Here is a 19708-nt window from a genome sequence, read left to right on the forward strand (position 1 = left end):
CATGTTTTGATATTTAACCTTCTAACACCCATTGTTACAGCAGTGCTCAATTTTTCTTTTACTACATATTGTAATTTCTTGTATATCAGGTATTTAACGAATTGAAATAATTCTTCTTGCACAAAACTATTTAAAAAATGTTAAGATACTTATTTTTATTTTCAACTCATTAGATCATGGTTAACAAAAACATAAAAATTCTCAATTTAATATATATTTTTTATGAAATAACTCCAAATATTCTTGAAAAAGCTTACTTAATTTTCCCGTAGCTTCAAAAACTAATATTATCCGATATCAAAGTGTCTGATAATCTGATTAATTGTATGTGAGCTATAAATTAAATTTAATTGAACAAAGTCATCTTCATTTATTTTTCTCTGAGCATCTAAAAAAAGGTTCCAAAAAGTATAGAAAATGTGTACTTTTGCTTAAATTTCGTTAATTCCCGGGAAATTTACAAATTTCCCGGGAAACGGGAAATATATTTTTTCTGGAAATCCCGGGAATTCCCGGGACGGGAAAATGGACGCTCTACTAATGCTTTGTGCCAATATTGAGATTAAGTAAAAAGAAGCTGAAATACCATGCGTCTCCTTATAAACAAAATTTCTGCATCAAATAGATGGAGTCACATTATGCATTATCTTTTATATGTAGTAAGATTTTTTACAATAATGTATTACATAAAACAATTCCAACTGCAATGCCACTTATGGACGCTCCCCTAGACTATACACCAACAAAGTTGATTCCCGAACCGGGGTTTCCATGCCGAGACCGCCACTCCAGGAGATGCGTCCATGGAAAACCGACATGGCGGAAGGGGGGAGGGACCATCGAAGAAGGAGGTGTCTCTCCCGTTCGGTCGATCTCGTCGTCGTCGCCGCCACTACTATAAATGTGTGCAGTAAGGCTGACTGTGGCCTGACTACACTGTTGTAGCTCATGTAATGCAGTAGTACAACTCGAGGTGCAGCCCGATGCACAACGTGGCCCAAGTCCGTTCCGCCGTCGGGTCGGGTCTGGTCGGGCTTTGCAGTGTCTGTAGTGTGTGTCCTTGCCGCATTTCCTGTGTTTTTTTCCTTCTGTGCCCTCAAGGGTGGGGTGGTTAACTATGTAACAGGGGGGAGGGGGTCCTGCCTGTGTCCTGGGTTTTGTTGAGTGCAATGTGATATTCGCGACTACGCGGTTGACTTTTGGATTCGGAGGCCGTGTTTGTGAGGCTACTGCTGCATGGTTAGGAAGTCAACGTAACTGGTGGGGGAAGGTTGGGGCATATTTGCCGCCAGCAAGTCACACAAGCCAGTGCCAGTTCTGAGGGGGGCTCGACTTTAGTCAACGGGTGTGCTAGTGATATTAACAGCATGACTATCCAGACCAGCGTATCTAAATTACTATTAAAAACTGAACTGAACTGTTTCTTGTTGTGTTAGCTAGTTTACATGACTGATACTTAAATTTAAAGTTTCAAAGAATTTAATCATCTTAATCCAAATTATCAAGAACTTCAGAATACCAAACCAACAATGCACTCAAAGCACAGCAATTCGGAATGGAGATCGTGTTAATTCAAGAGCAATCCTCGTCACTCGGTGTTTAATTGGAGGAAAAAAAATGTTTCACGGATTTTTAAACATAGAAGCATCAGAACCAAAGTGGCGCCACACTTTAAAGCGGTACATTTTCTAGGTCAACAATAAGCACGGTTGAAAACCCATGAAGCGCTGTTGATGCTGGTGATGATGGTGTAACAATCCATCCCTAAAGGGTGTTATGGAATAACATCCAGTGATGCACACATCGTTGAGTTTCGCGTCTGGCCCAGCATCAACGGATTGGAAAACGAAGTGAAAATTGCCTACGGGGAAGTGTGTGTGAGTGGGAGAGAGAGAGGGCAGTAAGAAAAAATATGATGGGCAGGCCTGGGTTGGACAAACTCAGGAATGAATAATTGAATTTGTGCAAACCGGCAAATGTTTGATCAAAATTGCCATTTTAGGTATACTTGTTCAAAGATATTGCTCAGTTGCAGGTAGCATACCAGGAGTGCAGAAAGGCCATTCAAGAAAATAGGGCCCTGCTGAAAATTTAGAGCAAATTTCATGATTTTGTTGAAAAACTTAAGGATTTTTAGGATAAAAACGATTGTTTAAACTAACAAGTCTGCTGTGAATATTGCTGTTGTTATTCTATCGCTGTAGAAAAATCTGTAAATTTCCAATCAATCTCAACGACTTTAGGAAGGTCAAAATATTGAGTTCTAAAAAATAGCAAAATAGGTGCAAATTTAACAATTTTGTAAAACAAGATGACGCATTTGAAATTGTAAACTATAAATATGTGTACAACGGATACTCACTGGTAGTGTTGGGACCATGATGAGGAAAAATAGGTGGGTTATTCGCTACCAACTCACACGAAATCGAAACACGTTGCCCCGACCCCTCTTCGATTTTCATGAAATTTTGTTTGTTGTTCCTTTTTCCTGGTCACTCTGAAAAAATATCCTGCAAAGTTCTCAAATGAAAAAAAATGCTGCAAATGAAAAAAATACCAGATGAGCAATTCCAGCCCAAAACAGGAATTTTTCAGGTACTTTTTTCTCGACCCTCTCCGATTTCAATGAAACTTTGTAGACATGTTATCCTACGCTTATATAAGCCATTTTTGTGTATATGGAGCCAGTTCCACACGATAATGACATTTGAGAAGGGCGTAAGTGTTTTAAATATTTTTGTAATTCGGAATTTAAATATTTCTGTATCTCGAAGCCGTTGCATCGTATCAAAAAGTGGTCAAAGACAAACTTGTAGGAAATTTGACGGGCTTTTCGATAAAAATACACTGAATGAAAAAAACACCCAACTTTTATGAGATTTTTTGATTTTTAAGTTTAAAAGTCAAATTTGAGGGGGAGCTCACGCTTTTTTTTTTGTTCAAAATTTTTGTGAAGATAGCCTAAGATGTTACAAAAAGACTCACGAAAAATGCAGGATGGAGCAACTCACCTAAAAAAATACAAAAAATCATTTACTGAAACTGTTTTTTTGAAAAGTGCTCTAAACGTCAAAATTTTCAAAAACCGAATACGGGAATCGATTCTCCAGACAATTTTACATAAAAGTCTCCATATTGACCATTGCCCTAAGTCCAATCCTTGTAAAGTTACAGCGGTTTTAAAAATAAAAATGTTGAAAAAAATAGGGTTTTTGATGGTTTTTGGCAATTTCTATATGACAGACTTAATTTTTCAAATATTAATTCGTAAATATTTTTACCGGAAAGCTCGTCAAATTTCCCATAAGTTTGTCTTTGACAACATTTAAATTGGATGTATGAGCTTGCAGATATAAGCTAATTACATTGCTCATAATTGAAAACATCATATTTTTTCAGTGTAGTATAGTAACCTGGATAGTAAATTAGCTTATATCTGCAAGCCCATACATCCAATTGAAATGTGGTCAAAGACAAACTTATGGGAAATTTGACGAGCTTTCCATTAAACATATTTTTGAGACTGAAAAATTAAGTCTGTCATATGTAAATTGCCAAAAACCATCAAAAAACCTATTTTTTCAACATTTTTATTTTTAAAACCGCTGTAACTTCACAAGGATTGGACTTAGGACAATGGTCAATATGGAGACTTTTATGTAAAATTGTCTGGAGAATCGACTCTCGTGTTCGGTTTTTGAAAATTTTGACGTTTAGAGCACTTTTGAAAAAAAAAAAACAGTTTCAGTAAATGATTTTTGTATTTTTTTAGGTGAGTTGCTCCATCCTGCATTTTTCGTGAGTCTTTTTGAAACATCTTAGGCTATTTTCACAAAAATTTTGAACGAAAAAAAATCGTGGGCTCCCTCTCAAATTTGACTTTTAAACTTAAAAATCAAAAAATCTCATAAAAGTTGGGTGTTTTTTTCTTTCAGTGTATTTTTATCGAAAAGCCCGTCAAATTTCCTACATGTTTGTCTTTGACCACTTTTTGATACGATGCAACGGCTTCGAAATACAGAAATATTTAAATTCCGAATTACAAAAATATTTAAAACACTTACGCCCTTCTCAAATGTCATTATCGAGTGGAACTGGCTCCATATACACAAAAATGGCTTATATAAGCGAAGGATAACATGTCTACAAAGTTTCATTGAAATCGGAGAGGGTCGGGTACAACCGATTCCCTATTTGGCATGGAATTGCTCAGATTCGAACAGTACATTAAATTTCCCTCAAAATTATATGATTAAAAAAATATAGTTGAGAAACAAAAAATGGCAATATTTTTAAAACTCTTTTTTATTATTATTTTTTTCGATGAAAAACACGTTTTTTCGGCATTTTGTGTTCGCTATGAAATTGGGCGTCCTATTTTACATAAAAGTCCTTTTGACACCAAATTTCCATCTCATCACAATTTCAGACTGCAAATTTAAACATGAAATTGGTCGTATCGCCCCTCCGTAACGAGGTATCTAAAAATATACCTCGGATTCGTGATCAGAGATGAAAGTTACCCCTTAGGTTAAAGTTTCAAGCCAATCGAAGAGGGGACGGGACAATTGCTGTATGAGTTGGCGGAGAATGACCCAAGAACACGGATTATTTTACCAATTTTCAAATAAACTTTATTTTCAGATTGATCAAATTAAAAAAAATCGAGAAAAGATGTGGACAGTAGAGGGTTAGTGTAAAATTAAAGTTGAAATCGAAAAATAAAGTTTAATTTTAGCTGAAAAATCCTCTTTTCCGTTTTTATTTTAATTGGATAATTCTCTATGCCTGAAAATATTTTCATCGAAAAGTTCCAGTAAAATTAAATTTTGAGGTAATGATGCAGTTTGGTTCGAAATCATGTGAACTATCAGAAAACCCAATTAAATTTAGTACTTTCGGGGGGGGGGGGGGTGTTTTGATATGTTTTAGAGGACATCAAATGCCAAATTTTCGGAATTTCCAGAATGGGCAAAAAATCTTTAACCGAGTTTGGGTTTGGGTGTTTGGGTGAGACATAGAAAACATCAATTTTCATGTTTTTAAACTTTTGCATGGCAATATCTCAGCAACTAAGGGTCGTATCAACAAAGTTCAAAAAAGCAAAATATAGAGAATTTTCTCAGCTTTTCAAAAATATTTTTTTATAAAGTGGGCAAACATGTGCACTAATTTAAAAAATGAAAAACTGCGACTATTTTCAAAAAAAGTCACCTAAAAATGGATTTAACTTGAAAACGGTGCACCTTATCAAAATTTCACTTGAGTACTTTTTGATTGAAAATTTGATTTTACATCGAAAAATGAAGTTGAAAAATGTTTGCGCCCAATATTTCGATTTTTTGAAAAAATCTGTATTGATTCAAAAAGTCATAACTCGGTCAAAGATTTTTGCCCATTCTAGAAATTTCTGAAAAGTTGACATTTGATGTCCTCTAAAACATATCAAAAAATAAAAAAATAAAAATAGTGTTTTTTGCAAATTAAGTTTAAGTGACAAAAAGTAAAATTAAAAATTACAATTTTTTTTACCGTGTATCATTTTGTTTTTCAGTGTAGTCCATATTAATACCTACAACTTTGCCGAAGACACCAAATCGATCAAAAAATTCCTTCCAAAGATACAGATTTTTGAATTTTCACATATCATTTTTGTATGGACAGCAGCAAAAATTTAATGAAAAATTATATAAACGAACTAATGATGCAAAATAACTTCTTTGGGCATACCAAAGGCATCAAAAAAGTTTCAGACGGATTAGAAAATACAAAAATTAAAATTAAAGAAAAAGACCGATTCCGTTGAGAACTGCTAAGTGATTTTTATGTACTTTTTGGATCTCACTTAAATGTATGTAAACGATGTGCGGATCCACCATCCGACTTATCGTTGGTTAGGTAATCGAAAGACAAGTCCAGAGCATTAAAAACAACACTTAACAGATGATTATGTACTTTGTTATTCCGGATCTAAAAAAAAACTGATGAAATTTGTGTTAAAACTTATTTTATTACCTTTTATTGGTAAAGAGTGAAGAAGGCATCAACCACATAGGTGGATTAAGTTAGTTTTTTAGTATCATCCAAACGTTGCCAAATTTTCTAAGGCCAATGTTTGAGCAACTAATGGTAAAATTTTCAGTGTTTAAAAAAAATATGATAGTTCCGAAAAATGTGAATGTTTGAAAATTTTAGAATCAAGACTAACATTTCAAACGGGTGTAATATTGAATGTTTAGCCCATTTCAATGTCTAGAAGGTCAAGCTCGAGAAAAAAGGAGGTTTTAATAACAGATCCAATTTTTTCTAAGCGAGTTCAGCTGTTAAATCTCGCATATGATCTTGATCAGACAAAACCTCAGGTCACTTTTTCAGTCATTTGCATGGTTGAGCATGTGAAACTTTTTGGGCGTGTAGATTTAATGTAATAAATTTGGTATTTATATTATTAAATTTTTAAGCTATGCATAGGGTTTGTTCAAATATGACGTCAGAGATTTTTGGGATATCCCCCCTTGTCACGCACCTTGCCTATACTTTTAACATGGGCTGTCACAAATCTCAGACCCCCCCCCCCCCCTCCCTATTCATGGACGTAATTTTTGAACGATCCCATAGGGAAAAACTACTTAGCTTGGAATGCGCGAACCTTCGTCCGATTAAACTTATAATCGAGGTTTTTTGCTCAGTACAACAATACAATTCAGCACAGTAGGGTAGAGTAGTCATCAATGAGACACGGGGAACAATGATAAAATGGCTCTCACAAGTCGTAGTTTCAACCAATCAGGCTCATATTTGGGAGAAAGGTGTATCTACTGCATACACATCTGCTTTAATAGTGGCTTTGGTTATGGACGCTTCCTTGAAAAGTTATTCATAATTGTTTGATTCTGGGGTGTTAAAGTAAATTATGGACTAAAAATACTTTTTCGCTCGTAGGCTGCCATTTACACCAAAACTAATATTTCTTCAAATTTCTTTCGATGTTCCATAGGGATTGAGTTGGGCTACAATGTCCTTTCATTAGGTTTGACCAAATTTAAGAATATACCCAGAATCCATGCTGTCTCATTGTTCCCCACTCATTTTAGCCCGTGGGTAACAATGAGACACTTTGATTTTTCTTCATTGAACATTTCAAAATCCATGTAAATCTATCAAAACATGAATTGAAAGTGATTTATGGCATATTTATAGAGACTTAACTTCATTGAACCAAACATACAAAGTTATTTGGTATAAATATATGGATTTTACAAAATGTATATACTTTTTAGTATAAATTTTGTTAATTAAAGTTTCATGTTGGCAAAATTGCCCTAAAATGTTCAAGGCAAGTCACCTGTAATGGAATAATACAAAAACATGATGTTTTACTAGAAGAGTATTGATTTTCGTAGAGTGTCTCATTGTTCCCCAGCTGTCTCATTGTTCCTGCCAAGTGCGTCTACAATGAGACAGTTGAAGAACTCTGGCTGTAGAACGTCAGATCTCGCATGTTTTGGTCAATGTTAGAACACACTAATAATAAGAAAATGTAACAAAAAGCTCATTAAAACATGCTGATGAAAAAAATAGAAAAATCGTTAAAAGTTGAAAACCAAAAGTGTCTCATTGATGACTACCCTACCCTAATGGAAGGTAAAGAAAAGAATTTGAAGCCACTCCAACACCCAGTTGCAATTTAGTTTTCAATCACTTAGTAGAGTGATGTAGGTGTTGAAACTATGCATTACACTTTATAGAAAGTAATCACAGTGAAAAACTGAAAGAAACCTGAAAGTTGAAAAGATGCACCCCAAAATAGACACAGTTAACCATCTGCAATCGCCAGCACCAACTACAACAGAACAGTGTAACGGTTGAAAAGCTCACGTGAATGGATTGAACACCAACAAAAAAACACGGTGAACAATCATCACAGCCACCACCGTCATCGTCATTCCAGCTTAGCTAGGCAATCATGGAATGCGACGTGATTTGCCTGGACTCGGACGAGGAAAGTGAAAATGGTGAGTAGATGGGTGGGGAAAAGCGTTGTCTGTGAAAAACAAGGGGCGAACGATCTTTTATTGGACTTTATCATATTTTTTTTTGTTATTAAACTTCGGTTAGCAGACAATTTCAACATAACTGTCAAGATCGTCATTTATTTGTAAAGCAAGTGAAATATACATCAAATATACATCGCCTCCAAAAATTGGCCTGTTACGTAGCCTCACAAGTGAGAATTTCCACCATACAGTGGCAAGTTGTTTTCAATTTCAATTTGCGCCCCACCCCATCGACATCGGTTTGTCGGATAGGATTGTTTCCGTTTTCCACAAGTTTCTGTCTGTCTGGTGTGTTGAGATTGTTTTGCACTAGCATCAATTCATTTCCGCTGTTTCTGGTGGTTTCCTAAGAGGTTTAAGAGAGGGGCCCAACACAAAAAAAAGTTGGTAATGAGAAGTTGTAAATGAAATTTATCAAAATCAATGGTAACACAAACATATTTCCAAGAAATATTCAGTTTTATAAAAAGCTACGGAACAATACTATTAAGAACCTTGAGTACCTGTTCAATTTTGGGCCAAATGAATTATGTGGCAATTTTTTTCAAACTATAGTTTTTTATTCGTATTGAGAAGGTGATATTCAGCAACTTTTGTCCTTCAAAATAATTTTGCTTCTCAAATGTTTTGGTAATAATATAAGTAGTTATCAGTCTTGTAAATGAGCGATAAGAAAAACTCATTTGACGATTCCTACACCAAAATAGCGGTAGTTGTGAGTTGCGATTTTAAACAAATTAAAATGAGTTTTACTCAAATGCACAAACATCCAAATGTGACAGTTTTGCCAAGTAAATTAAAATGTGGTTGCCTGATGAATTATCACATCGATGTGGGTGGGATTATAATCCAATTAATGTAATTGATGCGAGAAATGGGAAATCATCTGGCCGAAGGCAACCTTTCGTGCATCCAAATTCGCTTTGCCTTTTGATGGCTCTGCCACCACCATGTTTGCAGAATTTCATCCAACCAGACCGGAGCCGCTGCCGGGCGGGATAATTTACCTATTTCATTATGCTAAAATGTATGAACTCACTCCGATTTTCAAAAGTCGGATTATCACCGGCGTGCGCTTTAAGCAAACTAACTAATTATTATAATGAGTTTTATGGATTGTTACGCTGTAACGCATCGGCTACGTAATGCAGCTGTTAACACTCTCTGCCGCAGCAAAGGAAAATTTATCACAGTTGTAGATATGTAGTATTTGAGTCATTGGCATTCCCATAATGTATGAGTTTCGTAATTGGACTTGAAAAGAAATGTTACACATGATCTCATCCATACCAAATAACGTCATGATTCGAAACCCGGACACTTAGTAGCATATCATTTTTGTTATAGCTGACAAAAAAATCATCTAATAAGTTGGAAATGAAGAAATATCATCAGGATTTAGCATTAACAGTCAGTTAAAAGAGAATGCATGCAGAATATGTCTTTTCTAACAATTTTTCATCAGAATTTGAAAATTAAAATGACTTGTTGTGCTTCGAATCCCGGATACTGATAAAAGCTGATTCGAAATCCGGACACTCGTTTTTGCTAATGAATCGCACAAATTTGGACTGAAATGTTATTGAATGGCATTCTTTAGGTCTCAAATAAGCTGTTAACATCAAAACAATCGATTTTTTACATAAAAATTTTCTAGAATTTAAGGAAATAAAAACCATACATTTCTGCTTTTCCTTCCCGGTGCTTCGGACGCCTATGATATAGAGCAATTCCAGCTCAAATCAGGAATTTTTCTGATACTTTTGTACCCGACCCTCTCCGATTTCAATGAAACTTTGTAGACATGTTATCCTAGGCCTATAAAAGCCATTTTTGTGCATATGCAGCAAATAGTACTCGAGAATAACATTTGAGAAGGGCGTAAGGTATTTAAATATTTTTGTATTCTGTAATTTAAAAATTACTGTATCTCGAAGCCGTTGCGTCGTATCAAAAAGTGGTCAAAGACAAACTTATAGGAAATTGGACGGGCTTTCTGATAAAAATACACTGAAACAAAAATACACGCCACATCTATGAGATTTTTTGATTTTTAAGTCTAAAACTTAAATTTGAAGGTGATGTCACGATTTTTTTTCGCTCAAAATTTTTGAGGAAATACCCTAAGATGTTACAAAAAGACTCACGAAAAATGCAGGATGGTATGTCTCTCCTAAAAAAATACAAAAATCATTTACTAAAACTGTTTTTTTTTTTGAAAAGTGGTCTAAGCGTCAAAATTTTTAAAAACCGGTAGTGGGAATCGATTCCCCAGATAATTTTACATAAAAGTCTCCATATTGACCATTGTCCTATGTCCAATCCTTGGGAAGATACAGCGGTTTTAAAAATAAAAATGTTGAAAGAACGGGATTTTAGGTGGTTTTTGGCATTTTCTATATGACAGACTTGGTTTTTCAGTCTCGTGAATATTTTTACCGGAAAGCTCGTCCAATTTCCCGTAAATTTGCCTTTGACAACATTGGCAATATGGCGTCGTTTGTTTACAAACATGAGATTGTTTGTGGACGAACCGAAAACTTTACTTTATTGTAAAAAAAATTCTATAACCATTGTGTAATAACATTAAGTCTTACAAAACAGACAAATTTCGTTAAATTTTAGACCAGAATTTGTTTTATTACTATTTTCAATTTAAACCACTTTTATCGCGATTCTGATAAAGAATGCACATCAAATCATCGTGCCTTTAGTGCATCTTTAGTTTTCACATCGATTCGCTGTAGATTCGTGTTTAAATTTCGAGATTTAGCATAAATTAAAATAAGTTGCAAAATTCCCAACTTCAACCATGTGCAACAATTTCCACATCACCCATGCGGGAAACCGATAATGGGGTAATTCATGCGTTCCAAACTGTCAAAATTCCAAAACGTCATTGCCAATCTTCGGTTCGCTGCTTTTGTTCGTGTTTGAAGTTTCGGGCCGAGACTCTGGAAAGCAGAATGTAGAAATCAGGTTGTCGTTGTGAAGACGATTGGAGTGCTCTGTCAGCTATCACAAAAAAGTCGAAATTTCGCAAGCCCTGCCTGAGCACTAAAAAATCAGGCTATGAGTTCCGGATTTCGGGCCAAAATTCAATCGAAAGAGCGCATCAAAACCTTCAAATTAGTAATAGTTTTTTTTTATACTATTCCCCGCCGTGCACGATTTTTGATTGTTTTTAAAGATTTCTGAGAAAAGCATTTTTTCAAAAGCAAACCTTAAACCTTTCTTCTGTTAGAAAGGCAAAACACATTAAAGTATCATAATGTGTGATAGAAACAGTAAATAAGAGCTTTAATTGGCTGTTTTAACTTGAGGAGCTGTAGAAACTGCTAGTTGTGAGCAAGTAACTACACAACACCACCATGCACAATTTTGTGCGTACAGAGTTTGCCTTCAATGGAGCATAAATGATAATGGGACGGTAGAAACATGCATGTTACAGATTACGTTGCCCGGGATGCTGCTGTTGTTCTAGGGCTATACATGAAACCGCTCATGAAGTAAAATTGGCATCCTACATGATAGTGATAGGCAACCGGGAATATTCATGGAAGCATTCCACCGTGGGGTTGCTGTTTTTGTTGGCAATCAAAATTTGCACAATGCAAAGTAGTGGCTTCCCGGTTTCAATTAATGGATAAGGTGAAATCATAGGCCCAAACATTAAATTTTAGCATTTTTGCCCCGTTAAACCTATCTACCTATACGTAAATTATTGTTTGTAACGTGGAATTGACAGACGGTCTGATATCTAAACCACAGGCCTAGCGGCCGTACCAGACGTTGTCAAAATGTATAAATCTTCTGTAGGTGAGAGAAGGGTGTCTTGTGCTTAGTTTTTTATTCTTTAATTATTCCTGATTTTTTTTAAATACAGTTCACAGTAGGGTGGTCTAAATTCCAAATTTGAGCTCATTCCGACCACGGGAACCCCATCGCTTGAAATGTTTATGGTAATAATCTGGGTGCTGAATAGTGGTTCGCAAAACGGCCTCAATTTTGAACTGTCAAAGTGGAACCAATTTACTGTTCGCCAATAGAAGAGAGTATTGTTATCGATCATTAAAAATTGTTTTTTTTTGCATGAATGAAAAATGTGTGGCTTTTGAGAACCTGGAGTTGAAGTCAAGAAATCTTAAGAAAGTTGAAGGCGAGATCGTCATTTTTTTTTATAATTACGAATGGATGTTTTTTATGGAGTCCATGCGGTTGTATCCACCAAAAGCTGTCTTTTTTGTTCGATTCCTTTTGAAAACCTGGTTTAGCGAAAATCGTCTCTGCTTGTTGGATCAGCTTCGCTAGAATTAGCGATTTTCGCTGGACCAGAAAGATCTGTAGGATTCCAAAATCAGCCAGGGAATTTATCTGCGACATCGCAGAATGACACTCTCGCCGCAGTTCTTCGTCACCCGTAAAAAAAACAATCTCTTCTAACCGATCGAAACGCGACAGTTTTCCAGCAAAAAATGTCAAAAAACTAGACAAAATAAAACACATACTACTGATTATAAAATAGCTAATTTACCAGTAAGAAAAAAGTCATGCCTGTGCTTGAACAGCCTCCTACTTTGTAGATGTAAACAAAGTGGGATCATTCGAAAATCACGTTACGCATTCTCTCAATTCATCACTCAGGTAAAAATCATCAAAATGTATGGATAAACCAACTATTTTACTGTTCAGTTTTCGATTCTGAGTCGATATTTATACATGCAGGTGGGTCTGCGAGTTTTCTGTAAACAGTTATTTTTTTAGAGCAGGTTTATAGCCTTACCTCACGGAAGAAGGCAAAAAATGCTTAAATGACTACCCGAGCGTTTTAGTGTTAACTTTTTTAAAGTGGTTGGTAATTCCGTTCGATTCGGTTTTATAAAATTGTTGTTTTTGATAGAAATACAATTATATTAAACATTTCAAAGAAGGATATTCAACATACATAGAGGAAGACAAAAATATCAAGTGACGCAATCTGGCAGTCCTATTGTTCCACTCGCTCCTATAGTTGGCTTTTGAAATGGACATAATTATGTGGCGAAACCACAAACTCACAATATCAGCTGTTGTGCCAGAAAAATCGGCGGGACAAGCCTTGTGGGCCTCAGCCTGGGCCAAAGTTGAATGCAATTTATTTTTCTGCGTTGATGAGGAATATGCAATATAACTGTACACTAGCTGTTTAGCTAACTGACAATAGTTTTTGTTTTATTTTTAATGAAATGAATAGTACTTTAGTTCTGGTTTGACATGTTTCAACATGATTTGGGCATACATTAGTTGCACTTTATGTATGTTTTAACCATTAAGGCCGTTGCAAATATTATTCAAAGTTTATGTCCCTTGCCTCTGGTCGAAGTCGAGGGTGGTTGAGGGGGGGTGGCACTAGCCCGGGTCAAAAAAAAAAAAAAAGTTGCTCAAATCAAAAATTATATCAGATTGCCCGAAAGAGCCAAAATTTCAGCCCATTTGGTTGAAAACTGGCTTGCCTTGAGCAGGAACAAGTTTAAATGGGAATTAACCCGTAAAACTGGAGCATTTAGGTAAATTGCTTTGTACAAGTCAGCCGTTAACAAATGACGACTTTTGTATACCATGAGGTCCTAGGGGATGGTCTGGGGAACAATTGAGCAACTTTAATTTTTTGATCCGGGCTAGGGGGCACATTTCAATTTACCAGTAAGAAAAAAGTCATGCCTGTGCTTGAACAGCCTCCTACTTTGTAGATGTAAACAAAGTGAGATCATTCGAAAATCACGTTACGCATTCTCTCAATTCATCACTCAGGTAAAAATCATCAAAATGTATGGATAAACCAACTATTTTACTGTTCAGTTTTCGATTCTGAGTCGATATTTATACATGCAGGTGGGTCTGCGAGTTTTCTGTAAACAGTTATTTTTTTAGAGCAGGTTTATAGCCTTACCTCACGGAAGAAGGCAAAAAATGCTTAAATGACTACCCGAGCGTTTTAGTGTTAACTTCTTTAAAGTGGTTGGTAATTCCGTTCGATTCAGTTTTATAAAATTGTTGTTTTTGATAGAAATACCATTATATTAAACATGTCAAAAAAAGATATTCAACATACATAGAGGAAGACAAAAATATCAAGTGACGCAATCTGGCGGTCTTATTGTTCCACTCGCTCCTATAGTTGGCTTTTGAAATGGACATAATTATGTGGCGAAACCACAAACTCACAACATCAGCTGTTGTGCGAGAAAAATCGGCGGGACAAGCCTTGTGGGCCTCAGCCTGGGCCAAAGTTGAATGCAATTTATTTTTCTGCGTTGATGAGGAATATGCAATATAACTGTACACTAGCTGTTTAGCTAACTGACAATAGTTTTTGTTTTATTTTTAATGAAATGAATAGTACTTTAGTTCTGGTTTGACATGTTTCAACATGATTTGGGCATACATTAGTTGCACTTTATGTATGTTTTAACCATTAAGGCCGTTGCAAATATTATTCAAAGTTTATGTCCCTTGCCTCTGGTCGAAGTCGAGGGTGGTTGAGGGGGGGTGGCACTAGCCCGGGTCAAAAAAAAAAGTTGCTCAAATCAAAAATTATATCAGATTGCCCGAAAGAGCCAAAATTTCAGCCCATTTGGTTGAAAACTGGCTTGCCTTGAGCAGGAACAAGTTTAAATGGGAATTAACCCGTAAAACTGGAGCATTTAGGTAAATTGCTTTGTACAAGTCAGCCGTTAACAAATGACGACTTTTGTATACCATGAGGTCCTAGGGGATGGTCTGGGGAACAATTGAGCAACTTTAATTTTTTGATCCGGGCTAGGGGGCACATTTCAATGAAAATAGTTTTTAAAATTGCATTGTATATCAGAACAATAATTAGTTTTTGAAAAATCTAAGTTTAAACGAAAAAAAAAAATATTTTTATGGCTGACTGTACACCGAAATTTCACAAATCTTCGAATTAATTTTTGACTGACGACATAAACTTTGAAAAAAAAATTGCAGCAGCCAAATTTAAAAAATAAATAAAAAGTATTTGAAATTATTACATAGGTTCATAAGTTCATTAGGCTGGTACAACTATTTTTAAAGCTTTTGCAATCACTCGAAAAACAAAATACTTATTTTGACCTCCTAGATCCACCTTCATGTATACATATCGACTCAGAATCAAATTCTGAACACATGTCTGTGTGTGTGGTCGGATGCTGATCAGGGATGGAATAATCGCGAAAAAATCAATTTCGCTTGCGAACTTTTTTCGCCCGCGAAAGAGAGAGGAGGCAAATCACGCAAAAGAAAATCGCTCCCGAAATTCTCCCAGAAAATCAATCTGCTGATGATTTTTTGTGAATTTCCTTGTCAGTACCACTCAAAATTATTTTTTTCACTTTGTTTACACACATTGCCCATCTTCAAAATGTTACAGGCCAATTTCCGACGTGTAACGTTACACTTGCAAGTGTAGAAGTGAAAGAGGTGTTCCGCCGAATAATCAAGATGATGATTTTTTTTAATTCTTTTTACCGATCTTTCGTGCGTGAGAGAGGAGAGACTGCTCCATTCGGATTTTTTCTCTTGATGAACATTCAATGATTTTCTATTGATGATGATTATCCCATCGCTGATGCTGATAAAAAAACGCACTGGATTATCCCGCGCACTGGCTGAACCGATTTGGACCGTTTTGGTCTCATTCGATCCTTCTCGCTATTGAAAGTTATAAAGTTTAGTTAAGTACTTCAAAAGTTATGTTAAAAAAACGTTTCTAACAAAAGTGCAGAAGATTGTTAAAAGGCCGGTTTTTGTAAGAAATACCGTCATGTTTATGTTAGAAAGGTAGTCGAAAGACCTTTCCAACGAGTTCAAAAGATTGAAGATCTGACGTTATACGCACTTAAGTGTTATTTATGCACTTTTTAGAGGTCGGATCTCAGATATTTTGATGAAAACGTTGTCTGGATGTCGTTGGATAGGTAATTAAAAGATCTTTTCAACGAGTTCAAAAGATTGAAGATCTGACAACCCTATCAAAAGTTATAAGCACATAAGTGCCCTGTATTATGAAGATCTGACTACCCAATCAGATGGTATGAATAATGAATCAAGTTATTAGAACACTGGCAAATTTTGAGACGAGATTTGTCTGATCACGCCTTCCGTCGGACGGGAAGTAAATGTTGGCCCCGGAATAACCTACAAATTGCCTACAAAGGTTAGGTCGTTAGCTCAGTCCAGGTGTAGGAGTCGTCTCCCTGGGTCCTGTCTCGGTGGAGTCGCTGGTAGGCAGTTGGACTAACAATCCAAGGGTCGTCAGTTCAAATCCCGAGGCGGATGGAAGCTAAGGTGTGAAAAGAGGTTTGCACCCAAGTAACATTTTTTTCCAGGAGTTCTACAAGAGCTCTTCAAAATAGCTACAGCATAGCAGTTTGGACCGCGGTAGGATAAAACTCTCTTCAAAGGCTCTTCCATACCCCTGAAGAAGTTTTGAAGAGAATTTTATCCTACCGCGGTCCAAACTGCTATGCTGTAGCTATCTTGAAGAGCTCTCGTAGAACTCCTGGAACAAAATGTTACTTGGGGTCGTCTCCCTGGGTCCTGTCTCGGTGGAGTCGCTGGTAGGCAGTTGGACTCACAATCCAAAGGTCGTCAGTTCGAATCCCGTAATGGATGGAAGCTAAGATGTAAAAAGAGGTTTGCAATTGCCTCAACAATCAAGCCTTCGAACACCTAGTTTCGAGTAGGAATCTCGTAATCGAGAACGCCAAGGCAATGCTGTAGAGCGAATAATTTGATTTTGATTTTTTGATTTTCAATAGAACACTTAAAGGTCCGCCCCTTTTGGAAGCCGCGGCCTTCCTTACAAACGGAGCACAAAGTACACTAGTGCGACTGCCGAAAGGTTTACACTGTTTTACTAGAAATATTCCCTTCTTCAATGACAAATTCAGTCCCGACTATCCCAAATGCCAAAAATGCATTTCGCGAACACGTTTGATGTTTTCCTCATTTCGTACATGTTGACATTATACAATTTCATATTAAACTTTTATTTGCGTTATGTGCCTCATATCTACACTTCAATCATGTTTTCACCAGAAGTCAACCACCCATTGGCATTTGATACTGCATCAAAATAACTGGAGGCATGGTCTGACTAATATCCCTCGGATTTGCGTGACCATTCCCTTTGAAGTTGTGCCATAGCCGGCACAGCATTCACAGCATGTCTTGGAGCGTTAGTATAAATTAACAAACAAATGAAAGCCTACATCTACAATGTTACCCCAATTATGTCTTAAAAAGTATGATTTAAGCACGAAATTAAATTTGGTTTGCATAATTTTACGTTTTCCACATAAATGGAGTCAAAATGGGATAAATTAGCAAAATTTCGATTATAACATTTTATGTCGGTACACTTTTTACTGTGCAATTCGAAAAAACTCATTAACACTATTTAGAGATGATGGTGTGTACTAGTTTGGTAGATCACATTAAAACTTGTTATAAGTTAAACCCTTGTTAGCAGATGATATACACTTGTACAAACATGACTCTCAAATTAATTAAATGTATTATGCTGTTTGTACTTGCAAAATTGCGAACGTTGTCCGGTAGCTTTGGCTGAATGGCTCCACTGAGATGGCGGTAGCGTGAAGGCAAACACAATTTTTTGTTTCAAGATATATTTTCAGTACCGTGATGAAAACTGCATTTTGGTAACCGCAAGTATGTCCAACTTACAATTTTAGCAGTTTTGTCCATCCCACTGATGACAAGCATGTGGGACTGTTTTGCGATTACGCAACTAATGCTCTCGTTCCTGAGCGAAATTTCCATTGCATTGCCGGTAACCATTACTCTATAGAAAGTGCAGGTATTTTATGTGCGCCCGCCTTGGTGCCCGCACTTTTGCCCTCTGCACTTATCGTGAAATATGACTACAACAGTGAAAATAAAAACAAAGGATGAGGTCCTCCGAGGATCATAAACTGCACTGCACACGCTAAAGTGGGTGTAAGGTCAATAGTAGTTTGTCTTGTTGCTGGGTTGAAGTTGTAGAAGCATCGAAAAAAGTTCAAATTTGGTGAAGCACCTTCAAATCTCGAGTGCATACTTTTTTCCCCCAATTTGGCACGTAATTGTTCTGCACTCCACGCGAATCAATCCCACCCTTGAACTAAAAGTGGAGAATTCCAGTGAACCCAACTATGGGACTTAGTCTCAACCACAACCACAAAATGAAACCGATTGGTGGTGGTTCTGGTGTGTGGGGCAACTAGAGTATTTTGAAAATATTTACTTAGATGTGTCATAATTTGTCATTGAAGGAACATTTTTATGTGGGTCACCAACTCACCCAGCAGTTGCCCCGACCCAGCTTTGATTTGCTTGAAACTTTGTCCTAAGGTACAATTGAAAAACAATTCTTTCGAATGATCAAACATTAGAGCAGCTTTGTTCAACATTGCATTCCAACTTGTCACTCATTGTTCTGTACCATTATATTAATGGGTCTTCAAAATTTCAACTCTCACCACAAACGCAATAATATTTATATGCTCCCAAAAACTTTATGACACTGAATTTAAAATAAAGTTTTAGGGAACGGATTAAAATGTCGTTTAGTACATGATTCATAATGACCAAGTTTCAAGCAGACAACTCACCAAACGCAAATCCATGTAAAGCACCCTGACTTTTCAACTTTGTATTCTCCCGTTCCCTTCCAATTCCAGGTTCTGTCCCGAAGGCATACCGGAGCTTATACCGACCGATACAGGCCACCAGCAGCATTCCCACCGGTGGCGAAGCCGGAGCAATCGAGGAGCAGCTTTTGCGTCCCCTTCAAGCGCTCTCGCTAAAGCTGTACTTTGAGAGCGATTTGGGCGCCACTTGGCCGGCACCGTCAAATCGGGTGGCGGCGGACGGGGCGAGCCGTCGTATGGCCGTGGTCCGTCGGGTGGCCGAGCTGGTTCGCCGTTTTGGCCGGCGAAAGTTCAGCAACAGCGTTCAGGACGTCGCCCGGCAACGGGATGCCTGGAAACAGGTCCTGAAGTTTCTGTTTCTACTCCAGGCCATCGGACCCGGATCGATGATTTACGGGGCCACTGCCGGCGGACGGAGCGCTTTCACGAGGAATTTTCAATGCCATCAAGAGGTAGGTCAAGATGCGGGGGAGTGGAACAGATGTAGGGGAACAGTAGTTGCAGGGCAGTTTTGTGCAGTAGTTATCTATGAAAGGGATGCAGTTTCGCAGCAGGGCACATTACGGAATGGCAATTGAGGGATGAACCATTTTAATTTATGAGAAATTCTTTGTCTCTGCATTGAAACTTTGATATTGAGTGATAAATGGCTATGATATGAAATAAAAGTTGTATTTTCGTGGTCAGCATATCGGTGGAATCTTATCAAGTCAAACGTAGGGTAGGATGTCCAATACAGGATAACGATAATCCTAACTTTTCCAAAAGTGGATCCCTGATAATTTAACCTACAAAAATGAAAAAAAACTGTGTATTTGAACAAAAGTTTTTTTTCTCAAACATACAATAAATGCTTGTTTTAATCAACCTAATTGTATATTTTTTCAATCATGAGTATAAATATAGCTTTTTTCATGTTAAAAGTACAGAAGTTGCTAAAACTGTAAGAATTTATAA

At 36.8% G+C, this 19708-nt stretch overlaps 1 protein-coding gene across 4 annotated transcripts in view; it reads left to right on the forward strand.

Annotated features, from left to right (window-relative positions):
• The first annotated feature begins 945 nt into the window (after positions 1 to 945).
• LOC120418663 (uncharacterized) overlaps positions 946 to 19708 on the forward strand; it is an 87873-nt gene continuing 69110 nt past the window's right edge. Inside the window, exons 1-3 of one of the 4 annotated variants that reach the window (XM_052709845.1) lie at positions 946 to 1052; positions 7749 to 8015; positions 18782 to 19203. In XM_052709845.1, coding sequence (XP_052565805.1) covers positions 7967 to 8015; positions 18782 to 19203 — 471 coding nt within the window. In that variant the 5' untranslated portion in view covers positions 946 to 1052; positions 7749 to 7966. Of the gene's footprint in view, positions 1103 to 4667; positions 4835 to 7691; positions 8016 to 18781; positions 19204 to 19708 lie in introns of those variants that run through there. The other 3 variants (XM_039581111.2, XM_052709846.1, XM_052709847.1) reach the window with 3 other exon arrangements.

The sequence above is a fragment of the Culex pipiens genome, chromosome 3 (genome assembly GCF_016801865.2).
Source record: "Culex pipiens pallens isolate TS chromosome 3, TS_CPP_V2, whole genome shotgun sequence".
Taxonomy (NCBI): Eukaryota; Metazoa; Arthropoda; class Insecta; order Diptera; family Culicidae; genus Culex; species Culex pipiens.